Below are 13104 nucleotides of genomic sequence, written 5' to 3' on the forward strand. Positions count from 1 at the left end.
CCACGAATACAACATTTTAAAAAAGGAAGGATAAACACCCCGTAACACGAAAAGGAAAAAAAAAATGAGAAAAAAAAAAGAAAGAAGCAGAGGATGAATATGTGAGAAAGAAGGAAAGAAAAAAAAAAAAGGAAATATGGCTGAGAAAGAAAGGGGTGAACAGTTTGTAAAAGATGGGAGGTGAAGAAGGGTAGTTATGGTACACTGTGGCGACAAGAGCTGCTACGACGACAATACACACACACACACACACGATAACACACATTTAGTGTAATGATATTGCATGCGCCTCTGTGTGTGTGTACATGTGTCTTTGTGCGTCTGTTTATTTACATGAGAAAGAAAGAGAAAAAGAAATCGCGGAGGAATACTGAAAATCAACGACAGAGCGAGCCCCGTAATGAAGGAACAGAGAAGGAAAACAAAGAAAGGAAGTAAATATGGGGCAAAAAGAAAAAGAAAAAAAAAACAAACAAAAACAAACAAACAAAAAAAAAAAAAAAAAAAACAAAACAAAATGTAAATTTTTAGGTCATCTGTATCAGTATTGCTAAAGTGAAGGAAAAGAGTGAAGAAATTTTAATGAAAACACATATTTCTCAGGATACGAGAGAGTAAGGACCATGACGAAGTAATGCGAAAAAGAGAGAATAGAAACGGTGTGGTGTAGGATCAGACAAAGCAAAAAAAAAGGAAAAAAAAGAGAAAAAAACTCCAAAAAAAAGAGTGCGGGATCGAAGAAGGCAAATATAGGTTTATACCCAAAAACAAATCTAACGAAAAACATTTTTTTTTCTTTGCGGTGGTGTTTAATGGGGAACCGAGAGTGCCAAGACGCAGCTAGAGAGACAGGATTGTGAAAAGTTTGAAAAAAAGAAAAAAAAAAGATGCTGCATGAAATAAAATGTGTACTTGAAACATTGATTTCATACTCATTGGCTTATTACGGAACGTGACTCATTTGCTTCTTCATCATTAATTCTTTTTTTTTTTCTTCTTTCATTTTCATTGTGTTTCTTTTCTTTTTTTTTTTCGATTTGCTTATTTCTTTCTTTGTGTTTAAATGTGTTTTGCGGATTATAAGCAATGTTCCCTTTCTCTACGCACCCATCGCCGTTTTTCTGTCCCCCTTTGTTGCAATGTGCCACGTCTGCGAAGAACAGCGACAGGAAGGGCGCAGTGAAAGAAAAATATGTAGAGATGGAGAAATAGAGACGTGAAGCAAATGAAAAAAAGAGAAAAAAGAAATAAAGGAGACAGAGAACGAAGAAAATTTATGAAAAAAAAAAAAAATCGATCAATACAAAAAAAAAAAAGAAAACAGAAATATAAAGACAAGAGAAGGTGAGTCCAAAGTAAATCGAATAGAGAGGGATAAAATGCGAAAGAAACCCTCCCTTCGTTTCTATTTTCATTTTTTTTTTTTAAAAGGAAAAATACGAACAATGAAGCTATAAATGAGGTGATAATCCGCTGCATTTCGTTTCTTATGTGCATCTATATTTTGTTATCCATCTCTCTTTCTATCTATCTATATCTTCCCCCTCCTTTTTCTGGTTTGCTCAAACTGTAAAACCTATAACCCATTTTGTTCTTTTTTTTTTGTTCTCTCTCTATCTATCTATTTCTCTCTGTCTCCCCTCTCTTCTTTTCCATGTTTTTGCCTTTTTGGGCCACATCTGTTTTTTGTTTTTTTTGGATCATGTACTCTCTCTTAATTCCACATATGCACTTGAATTTGTACTTAAACTGTGTCAGTATGCTCTATTTCCCTTTTCGTTTCTTTCTTTCTTGTTTTTGCACACATTTGTTCTGTTATTATTTTTTTTTTTTTTTTGTATTTGGTGCTGGGGGTGTTGTCTTGTGTTGTGTGATAATATTCCATTCTCTAAAGAGGAATAAAAAGAGAGCGAAACAAGGTCCAAGATGGCGAAGGTGACCAAATGTGCTAATGTGGAGCTCCTACTAAAGGAAATTGTGCGCCGTACTATCCAGAAGACGTTTCCAACAGTGAAGACACCAGATGCTCTTATTACTATGGGAAAGGTAACAGACTACCAGTGTAATAATGCTATGGGTCTTGTCAAGTTACTTTCCAAAGCTACACCTCCTATTAAAATGAGCCCAGTACTTGTTGGTGAGGAATTAAAGAAAAATCTTGAGGAAAATGATCTCATTGAATCCTTTGAGCCTACACCTCAGGGATTTATTAATATCACCATTAAAGTGGATTGGGTGGCTGAGACCGTGTCAAACGTACTTAAGGAAGGTATTCAACCACCACAGTTACCTAAACAGCGGGTACTTGTGGATTTTTCTTCTCCTAACATTGCAAAGGAAATGCATGTGGGACATCTCCGATCTACAATTATTGGTGAAGCTATTAGTCGCCTTTTTGAATACTGTCAGTTTGATGTTCATCGCATCAATCACGTGGGTGATTGGGGTACTGCCTTTGGAATGCTTATTTTATACATGAAGCGTCAACACCCAAATTTTCTTACAGATACTCCAGATATAACAGATCTTACAAAGTTCTACCGTGAAGCCAAAAAGTGTTTCGATGATGATCCTGATTTTAAGGAAGAAGCCCGTTTGCAGGTGGTTAAACTCCAATCATTGGAGGAAGAGTCTATTAAGGCTTGGAAGATCATTTGTGATATATCTAGAAAAGAGTTTGATCTTATTTACAACCGTCTTGGAGCTCGTCTTGAAGAACGAGGGGAGAGTTTTTATAATCCACTTATTCCAAAGGTGTTAGGTTTACTGGAGGAATCTGGAAAGCTTGAGGAAAGTGGTGGGGCAAAGCTTGCCATTACAAAGGATAAAAAGCCTATTTCCTCATTGGATGCGAAAGATATGGCAAAACTTATTACACCACACCTTATTACAGTTCAGCGCAACAACAAGACAGAGTTTCATCCTAATTTAATTATGGCAATGAAGGAGGTGGGTATCCTTAAGGGTGAAGAAGGGAATGAAGTTGTGGTATTATCTAAAAAGGAGTCTAAACCATTGGTTGAATTTGATGCTCGTACGGATGTTGATAAACTGGTTATTCAACTTGAATCATTATATAAGAAGCAGTTATCTCCACTATTCCGTGAGGTTTTTGAAGCCGATGGTATTATCACTGGTGATGAAATTATTGTTCCTCGTTTTACATTTCCTCTTATGGTGGTGAAAAGTGATGGAGGTTTTACATATGATACAACTGATATTGCGGCAATGTACCACCGCTTTGTTTTGGAAAAGATGGATCGAGTGGTGTATTGTACAGATGTTGGTCAATTTGAACATTTCAACATGGTTGCTGCTCTGGTGAAAGATATGGGATGGATGGATGGTGCCTCATGGGATCATGCGGGATTTGGTCTTGTTACTGGAACAGATGGTAAAAAGATTAAGACACGCAGTGGTGAGACAGCCAAATTAAAGGATCTCCTTGATGAGGCGGTGGAGCGTTCTCTAGCCATTTTGGAAGAACGTGAAGATGGTGATCGGGCTCAGGGACACAGTAAGGAAGAAATGGAAAATCTGTCTAAGATTATTGGTCTTGGGGCAGTGAAATACTTTGATTTGAAACAGAGCCGTCTGAATGATTATGCATTCAGTTATGACAGTATGCTTGATATGTCTGGTAACACGGCTGTTTTCCTCTTGTACCAATATGCTCGTCTCTGTTCTATTAAACGTAAGGCTGGATTAAGTAACGAGGAGTTTATGAATACCAAGGTGGTTATTGATACACCTCAAGAAAAGAAACTCGCTTTGTGCGCCTTCCGCATGGAGTCTGTGGTACTCCGAACTGTGGATGACCTCTTCCTGCACCACCTCACAGATTATGCATATGAACTGGTGTCGTGCTTCTCCGAATTCTTCCAAAAGTGCAAGGTGGTTGGTGATCCTTTGCAAAACAGCCGACTCTGTTTGGTGGAGCTCACACGTGTGACGTTGAAAAAGGTGCTTGATATTCTGAATATTGATGTGGCTGAGAGGATTTAGAGAGGAGGGGCGTTGTTGCAATCATTTCTCTTTTTTTTTTGAGTAAAATAGATGGAATATATATATATATATATATATATATATGTGAAAAGAAAAAGAGAGATGGAAAGGGGAGAGAGAGAGAAAGAGAGAAACGGTTCTGCAGAAAAGTAAAGTACTACTAGCAGAAGAAGAGCTAAAATTGCATCATTCTTTTCTCCTTACTTGTGAAAGAAAAAAAAACAAAAAAAAAAAAAAACAAATTGCTAAATGAATTAAATAACGAGGATGTAAATCCAAGGTAATTAAACGTTTTCATGTTCAAAATAACGTTACATATTTCCTTTTTTTATTTTTGTGTGATCAGTTCATCTTTTTTTTTTCTTTCTTTTCTTTCCTATTTTGTTCCTTTGTGTGTGTATGTATATTTATCTTGCTGTATTTGACGAAAATTTTTGTTTTGTTTTCGTTTTTTTCTTTTCTTTTTTACTTTCATGAGGCGTAACATGACGCAGAATTGGTTTAGGCCTCACCCGTTTGGTGTATATCCACGGGGAAATGCAAGGGACCCTTTGGATTTAACTATACCAAGATTTGGGACCCTTTCTTCTTTACAGGGTGCAGCCAAAGGTCAAATTGTAAAGTCTGGTATTTCTGGATGTGAACCCACAGAGGAGGCTTTTCTTGATCTGATTCTTCACTTGCTCTCTTTCTGCTCAGTGGATGATATATGCCGAATCTCAGGAAGCTGCACAGGATGGTATTGCCTTATTCATGCCTCAGATGCCTTTAAACAGGCATATGGATTAATATCCCCAAATTACTTGCGATTTCGTAGAAGTTGGAAGGACTCTGCTATTCAATGCTTTCTTTCTTTAAAAGATAAAACATCCTCTGATGATAAAAATTGTTTATTGACAAGAAAGAATTCCTCTGCTTTCTGTACTGATAATAATAATGATGATGATGATGATAATAAAATGACTAAAATTTTTATACATCGTCCATTTGCAGTGAAACGAGTTTTTTTTAATGATCAATTGTTTCAAGCTTGGTTATGCACAATTCTTCCTTGTCATTATCATCTTCGACCAGCTATTAAAACTACTGTTCATGAAGAAGATGCAGCATGGCCAAACGGAGCTAACCCCATTCAAGAAGCACCTCGTTTTCGTACTGCACTTAAGGAAGTACCACGGTGTAGTGGATTGACACCAAATGAATTTCGTAAGCGCTTTGAAGAACCAAATTTACCAGTTATTCTTACTGATGTAGCTGTTAATTGGCCTATGTTTCGTATTCTTGAAGGGAATTTTAAAAATCTTGCTACAAAGGCTAAAGAATTATTTCGTTCAAATGCTTCTCTAGATGTACCTATGCGGTGTGAACATACCACAATGACAGTTTCTGATTATGTTCGGTATGCTGTAGAGCAATCGGATGAACGTCCTATTTATATGTTTGATGCTGAATTCGGTACTTCTATGGCAGCAGATTCGCTTTATACAGTTCCCGAACACTTTGGACGAGATGATTTCTTTAAAGTTTTGGGTAAAGAACGTCCAAAGTATCGTTGGATTATTGCAGGTCCAAAACGTGGTGGAAGTAGTTTTCACGTGGATCCTAATTACACCAATGCATGGAATGCTAACTTAACTGGTAGGAAGCGATGGATTTTGTTTCCTCCTGGTTGTACTCCTGCTGGCGTTTTTCCTAGTGAAGATATGTCTGAAGTCACAACACCGGTTTCACTTACGGAGTGGTTATTAAACCATTATGATGCAACTGTGGAAAAGTGGAAAGGTGTTGGTTATGAATGCATCTGTGAACCTGGTGATATTATGTTTATTCCTTGTGGTTGGTGGCATTTTGTAATTAATTTGGAGGATTCTGTGGCGATTACACAAAATTACGTTTCTGAGTGTAACTTACCAAGTGTCATGAAATTTCTTTCTGCCATGAAATCATCTATTAGTGGTATTGATGAGGATGCGGATAACACTGTAGGGGCAATGGTTGAAAAGCGACGGGCCAACTTTGCAGATGAGTTTGCAGCAGCTATGCATTCATCCTTCCCAGACCTTATGAAGCGAGTGGAGACTGATCTTGAAAAAGAAGCGCAACTTCGACGAGAGAGAAAGAGAACTCATGTAACTGCATTACCTTTACTAGATGCAGAAGCAGATGGGTTTACATTTAATTTTTGAATAGCTAATTGAAGAAGAAACAAACAACAACAACAATAACAAAAAAAAAAAAAAACGATAACGATAACAAAAAAGAAAAAAAAAAAACATTTTGCAGTTTTGCACCCCCCAGTTCTCTTAGAGAGAACTTGGAATTGTTAATGGAGTTAAAAATTCCCTTGTATTCCTCTAAAATCTTATTCTATTATGATTATGGTTATTATTATTATTTTTTTCTTTCTATTTTTTTTTTTATTTTATTTATGTTTATGATTACATATAATAATGTTTGATATTAGTATAGGACACGGTGTTTTCTTACGATAATGGGTATTCTTACTAATTTGTATGAAACATTAGCCACCCAGGGTCGCCTGGAATTATTGCTTACTCTTGGTATGTATGATGAACGAGTTTATGAAGTTGTTGAACGGCATCATCTAACAGATAAGATTATAGACATGTTACCATCACCACAAGCGGCGATGTTTCTCTCACGTGGTATGGCATATGATTGTATTAATGAGGAAGTTATTCGAAATTTTATTAAAATTTGTATGATGTTATCACGATATAAAACAGTTGAAGAAGGTGCAAGTCTTGCAGAACTTATTGGAAATTGTGGAGTTCCAGAACAATATCGTATGAATATGTTTAACTTTAGTGAGACATACCGTCATATGATATTGTCAAAATCATACTTTCCACAACGATCAGTGTTAAAACTTTTAGCATACATTTTTTGTGATGATATTTTAACTGATGCAGTGGCTCAACTTCAATACAAATCCGATATTTTGAATCACGTAAATAAGGTATTTGTTGATACTCCAGATTTTGTTTCATGGCGTTTTTCTGTACGAGTTATGTCTCTAGCTGGTGGATTTAATGAAGATCGTAGTGATGTAGAATATACAGAAGCTCTTACTCGTCTGGTAACACGCACTATTCCAGAGTTTTTTCTATACTTTACTGTTACCTTTGTATACGCCATGTTTCGTCATTACCCACGACGTGTGCGTGGTATTATTCCACGTTGGTTGGCACGTCAACGAGCTCTTTTCTCTGGTGTGTACTGTGGTTTGTTGGGAATTTATGTGAATTCAATTCTGGAGTATCGTGTTCATCGTCACCGCATGTTGTATGAAGTACGAAAGAGTCAAGAGTTCCGTCGTCGCCGCGGGGCAAAGAGACGTGGAACGGAATATATACAAAATACATACTTTGATAACCTTGAGGGAGTTACGCGTCGTATTCACTCTATGCAGTGTACGGCTTATACAATAACGGGAGGGGCATTGTTGCTTTCACTATTGCCTCTCACACCAATAAAGTTTCCCAAATGGATGGGAGATGTGGCGTGGCGACATCCATTCGTTCCCCGTCTTTTTCCAACAGTTTTGGGAATGCACTCGGCATCACGGTGTTTAGTACCATTTGTGTTTGCGCCCTTTACGATACTCACAGCGGCACGATTTAATGGCGCAGGAGCCACACTGTACGATCGCTACGTGGAGTTTAGAATGCGATTATGGTATCGTAAGGTTGAAGTGGCGTTTGACACATCAACAAATGTTGCTGAGGTTGATATCACGAAGGAACAGCAACGAAAAACGATTTAGGGGGTTTCTGTGTGTCTGTCTATCTGTGTGTGTGTGTATTTGTGGTGTTTTTTTTTGTGTTGGAGATAATGTCGCAACCTGAAAGAAAGAAAAGAAATGTGCAAAACAGGAGAAAAAGAAAAGAAAAAAGGAGACGTAATACGAAATGCATGAAAAAAGAATCATGCAATCTTAGATTCTTTCTTTCATTTTCGCACATTTCATAGACACAGGATTAAATGTGTCTTTGTGGTTTATACTAGTTTGTATGAATCCCATTATTATTATTATTACTTTGCATACTGTATACTTTGATGTTTGTATAATGTTTTTTTGTGTTTTATTCTTTTTTTTTTTGTATTTATTTCTCTATTGTTATTCTAAAAAAAAAAAAAAAGGGTATTGGAGTAGCAAATGATTACTGATCGCTTTCCCTTAAGGGTAAAGCTAGGTGGACCTGTTTTAGATGTGATGAACCTATTTCAAATAAGGGAAGACCTTACTGAAGCACAAGCCACCGTTTCGAATTCAAGAAATGCTCTCGCCAAGACAAGAATTACACCCTCAAGAAAGGGAGAAGTATCGCAACATAGAGACGAAGAGGAGGCTCTTAAATATGCCGCCAAGAAAAGAGAATATTTAAACAACTATTATCTTAGTGAAAGTATTTTTTCAGAGTTTCAACGAATATTAGTCGATATCGCAGAGGAAGAACGAGGAGCACGTCAACGGTTAGATGTGTTTCATAAAGATATCAAGAGTAGGGCTGTTAATGCTCGACGAGCAGAGTATTTTATGAGTACTAAGTGTGTAGTTGAACGTTTCGAAATGGAAGAACGTGCATATGAAGACAAGGTACGTATGATGCAGGAACATGCGGATTATTTGCTTTCTTTGAAAATAGTAGAAGAGGAACAACGACAGGTAGCCATACGTCGAGCACAGACTAGACGAATGCAATGTTTGCAACAGTCAACTGGTGTCTCAGTACCCTATGGAGTACCGGGAACTAACAATATGTATTATTCTCCATCCCCTGCTTATGGTTATGGTAGACCACCACCACCACCGCAACAACCACAACTACTACAATCACAACAGTATGCTAATAATCCAATTCCGATGCAAACTCGCCCTTATGAGTTGCCACCAGCTTTTCTGGAAATGCAAGAACGACGTAAAATGGGTATACAACAGCAACAACAACAACAACCACAGACTGGATTTTACGCGTCATCATCTCCAGTGCCTTATGTCCCCATGAATTATGGTCCATCAGTACCTTTGCAACCACAGTTTCCACAGCCGCAACAACAGCAACAACAACAACAACCATACTGGGCAAACTATCCTCCTGGTCAACCGGGAAGGTATGGATATCAGGGGCTTTGAGGAAGTGAAAATATCTCTAGCTCTATTGCGTACATTTGTAATGTCAGAAATTGCATATGGGTTTTTTTTTTTTTTAAATTAATACCCAAGAAAACATTTTCGTTGTGCGTTACTTTTTTTATTATTTATTTTCTTTAACCAGAGAATTTAGTCACACACTGGTTTCCTCCCTCCGTTTTTAGCTTCATTGGACTCATATTGAATGTCCTATTTTTTTTTTTCTTTGGCTTCTTGTATGCATGCACCATTTGCACAAATGGTAGTCAGGTCGCCTATATAATGAGAAGTGCACCTCAATTTCTCTATTACATTGGTTGCACGGCTTTTTAGTTTTCTTTGTTAAGAGGCAAAACAAAAAAGCAAAGAAATCATAAAGTATAGGGATAAACCAAGGGGCTATAGTGGTATTTATTATTAAAACAAATCAAAGCCTAAAGAAAATTATCAGTACAAAGGGGAAAAAAAAAAAAAACGTTTTCCTCATATGGCGTCTTTTTTAGTTCCTTTTACGTTGCAGGTAAAACCCTCAGAGTGGTGCGAATCCCTGCATGCAGAGATCGGGCCCATTCTCTCTTTATTAACTCGTAAAGAAAATGTTTCTGACGCAAAATCACCTGTTTCACTTTTTCCAGAGATGAGTAGTGATATGGTTAAGCGTTTGCTTGCTCCTGTTGATTTGCCCCCATTTGATGGTAATCCAGTTCTTGATAGAGCTAATGCAATGGATTTTGTAGTTGCCTCTCGAAGTTTTTCACGACATGAACAATTGTATGTGCGTCTAGTTTTTCAGGAGTATTGTCAGCGGAAAAACATAGAAAAAGAAAGAGAATCAGTCTTGGAAAATTTCAGGAATTCGTTAAACCAGATCAAAAATTTAGAACTACCACCTGAGGTCCGTTCAATGATTACTACTTTGGAGACGGAGGAGTCAAAGGAACGGGAAGAAGTACATATATCGTATGATCGATTTGTAGCATGGGTTAACACAACCACCTCATTATGGGTGGAAGAAGTACACCGTTTGGAATTAGAGCGAGAAGCAAAAGCTGCCGCTATTGATGCAGCAAAGCGTGCATTAGAAAATGAATTTGCACGGCAGAGTGCTGGTAACTCAAGTGGTGAGTATTCTATGGCTAATGAAGATATCCTACGACAACAAGCCATTGCCTTGATTGAGCAAGAACAACAAAATCAGTTAAAAGCAAAGGAAGAACAGGTGAAGCATTTACGGCAACAGGAAGAACAACTACGACAACAAATTGAAGACAACAGACGACGTCGTGAGGAGGAGAAGGAAAAAGAACGTGATATGGAGTTAGAATCACGATACATGAATCTTATGCAGGAGGAAAGTTCAATACGGCAGCGTATGTCGCAGCGTGAAGAGGAGTGGGCACAACGTGAGAAGGATCGTTGTTTATTATTGGAACACATTGAGGCAGAGGAGCAATTACTGCGTCAACGACTACAAGAGCGTGAAATTGAGCGGAAGAAGGCAGAAGAGGAGAAGAGAACTATGGAATATGAGCAACGTGAGCAACTCTTTGAACATGTGGAGGCTGAAGAAGAATTGTTGCGTCAACGTCTGCAGCGTTATGATGAGACGCGATTGGCAGAAGCTGAAGCGGCGAAAAAAAAAGAGGAAGAAGAACGTGAGCAATTGTATGAACATGTTCGTGCTGAAGAAGAAATTATTCGTGAACGTCTTGAGAAACGAAAAAAAGAGGAAGCGGAGAAGAAAGCCAAAGAAGAGCAGGAGGAGCAGAATCGACGTAAGAATAAGTTGATGGAAGAGCTTATGGCAGAGACCTCAGCGTTAGAGGAGAGAGTACGTCACCGTGAAGAGATGCAACGTAAAAACATGGAATTTGAGGAGGTGAAAATGGAAGAACAGTTGCGTCTCTTGCGAGAATTAGAGGATAAACAACAACGACTTCTCTCTCTTCAGCAGCAACAAAAGCAGCAACATCAACAACAACATCCAAAATCACAACTTCAACAAGATGATCGACGACAACAGTATCAACAACAACAAGCTTTACAGCAACCTCAGGGAGTACCTCCCTCAATATCAGATTACTACTATGACCCTGTCACAATGACTCCACATTCTTCCTCAGGTTTGTGGATGGGTAACAACAATGGTTCATCTCATCAACTTTCCCCAGTTTATCAGTTTCATCATCATCAGCATCAACAACATCAACAACAACAACAACCGTACCATCAGTTACAACAACAACAACAACCGTATCATCAGTTACAACAGCAACAACAACCGTATCATCAGCTACAACAGCAACAACAACAACAACCGTATCATCAGCTACACCAGCAACAACAACAACAATCGTACTATCAGCTGCAACCACAACAACTGCAACAAGGAGCTGGAGTATCTCATTTTCCTTTTCAATCCTATTGATAAACTCTGTAGTCTACATACTTGCTGTAAAAGAAAGAAAAAAAGAAAACTTTATAATAGATAAAGCGATTAGTAATAATATATATGTGTGTGGTATACACGTAAAACTGTTTTTTTTTTTTTTTCGTTGTACGGCTTGAAGTTTTTTTTCTTTTCTCTCTTTTTTTTTTGCTTTTATAATAGTTTATGGGTTTATTTTCTAAGTTTTTGTATATTCAACTCACAAACATTGACAACATCCAATAGTCGGGTTTTTTTTTCTTTTTTTGCAGAAAAGTTTCTAAACGTTTGGCTCTTTTAATATTGCGTTGTAGTGAAAAAATCCAGCTCAATTAAAGGAATCGATAGTTTGTGTAGGGGTATATATTTTGTATATATATTTTTGTAATGAGATGCGACGTATACATCGAGAAAAGTTATGTAATGCTTCGAGGTTTGCCTTCCTGCTGGTTTTGTTGTGGGTGGTCCTCGTATTAGTGACGCTCTTTCTTGGTTGGTCGCACCATGCGTCCCGTATGGCCATCGATGGGGGAGCGGCGGCTCCTGCGGGTGTGGGCGGCGGGTCCCACGACTGCGCAGCGGCGTCCACCGGCCTTTTCACTCCCGTTGGGATTCCGCGTGTGTGCCGGATGGAGGAGCCGGGGGTGATGGTGGACCTCACGGTGCCGCGGGAGTACAACCGCAGTCAATGCCCTGTTGAACCGGCAGAGCGGGATGATCCGAGGCTGCTGAAGTTCCTCGAGTTCTTTACTAGGATCTTCAAGGAAAAGTTTAATAATTTACCATGGTGGATGGATGAGGGGAGTCTTATCGGGGTATCGCGGGCAGGGTCTATTAGAAATGCGGATGACGATTTTGATTTTTTCGTTTTACTTCCAAATAGTACATCACCATGTAGACCAAATTCACTGGAATGTACTCGAGAGGAGTTTAATACTATGATACATCGGTTTCTTATGCCATTTTGGGAAGCTGGAGCTTGTATTCACTGGTATAATCCAGATATTACAAAATTTGATGCGGATCTTCGTTTGATTTATGCTTTTCAACTTCATCGACATGATAATTCGCCAGACCGATTGGATTGCTTTGATACTAATGCACCCGTAGCGCATATGCATCTTGGTATGCTAAATGCAAATGGTGAGCTTGAAACAAATAAATGGGTTGGGCCACGATCTCATCCAAAGGATAAATTACCGTTATCTATATTGCTTCCTGTGTGCCGCTGTCGTATGGGACTTAAAGATGCTCCTTGTCCAAATGACATTATTGGATTCTTAACTCTACGGAATCGCGGAGAATATGTTCGTCGTTCAAGGGAAGGAAAATGCTTGCTGGTTAAAAAACAATGGTCACTAGAAAAAAAAATGAATCAAGTTCAAAAGGTCAAACTGCTTCATGATTGTGGATACGCGAGTATGATCCAATTAGCAGACTCGTTTGTTGAAAGTGGTTACAGAACTTGTTGATGTTTTTTTCTTGTCTGGGCTCCTCCTCCCCCCCCCTCCCCCCC

The 13104-nt window shown here is 38.4% G+C and overlaps 6 protein-coding genes across 6 annotated transcripts; all 6 read left to right on the plus strand.

Annotated features, from left to right (window-relative positions):
• Nucleotides 1-1926: 1926 nt before the first annotated feature.
• TM35_000053220 (putative arginyl-tRNA synthetase) lies at nt 1927-4005 on the plus strand (the record flags this gene model as incomplete). Its single annotated transcript, XM_029022977.1, has 1 exon — nt 1927-4005. The coding sequence occupies one exon, from the start codon at nt 1927-1929 to the stop codon at nt 4003-4005; it is 2079 nt and encodes a 692-aa protein (XP_028885792.1).
• Nucleotides 4006-4478: 473 nt separating this feature from the next.
• TM35_000053230 (transferase, transferring glycosyl group) lies at nt 4479-6191 on the plus strand (the record flags this gene model as incomplete). Its single annotated transcript, XM_029022978.1, has 1 exon — nt 4479-6191. The coding sequence occupies one exon, from the start codon at nt 4479-4481 to the stop codon at nt 6189-6191; it is 1713 nt and encodes a 570-aa protein (XP_028885793.1).
• Nucleotides 6192-6496: 305 nt separating this feature from the next.
• On the plus strand, nt 6497-7792 carry TM35_000053240 (uncharacterized protein; the record flags this gene model as incomplete). The annotated part of the gene is made up of 1 exon (XM_029022979.1): nt 6497-7792. The coding sequence occupies one exon, from the start codon at nt 6497-6499 to the stop codon at nt 7790-7792; it is 1296 nt and encodes a 431-aa protein (XP_028885794.1).
• Nucleotides 7793-8185: 393 nt separating this feature from the next.
• On the plus strand, nt 8186-9163 carry TM35_000053250 (uncharacterized protein; the record flags this gene model as incomplete). Its single annotated transcript, XM_029022980.1, has 1 exon — nt 8186-9163. One exon carries the CDS (start codon nt 8186-8188, stop codon nt 9161-9163), a length of 978 nt encoding a protein of 325 aa, XP_028885795.1.
• Nucleotides 9164-9647: 484 nt separating this feature from the next.
• TM35_000053260 (uncharacterized protein) lies at nt 9648-11588 on the plus strand (the record flags this gene model as incomplete). Its single annotated transcript, XM_029022981.1, has 1 exon — nt 9648-11588. One exon carries the CDS (start codon nt 9648-9650, stop codon nt 11586-11588), a length of 1941 nt encoding a protein of 646 aa, XP_028885796.1.
• A 392-nt stretch (nt 11589-11980) lies between these two features.
• On the plus strand, nt 11981-13060 carry TM35_000053270 (uncharacterized protein; the record flags this gene model as incomplete). Its single annotated transcript, XM_029022982.1, has 1 exon — nt 11981-13060. The coding sequence occupies one exon, from the start codon at nt 11981-11983 to the stop codon at nt 13058-13060; it is 1080 nt and encodes a 359-aa protein (XP_028885797.1).
• Between the last annotated feature and the right edge of the window lie 44 nt (nt 13061-13104).

Source organism: Trypanosoma theileri (genome assembly GCF_002087225.1).
Source record: "Trypanosoma theileri isolate Edinburgh chromosome Unknown TM35_Tth_5_V1, whole genome shotgun sequence".
NCBI classification, from domain to species: Eukaryota; Euglenozoa; class Kinetoplastea; order Trypanosomatida; family Trypanosomatidae; genus Trypanosoma; species Trypanosoma theileri.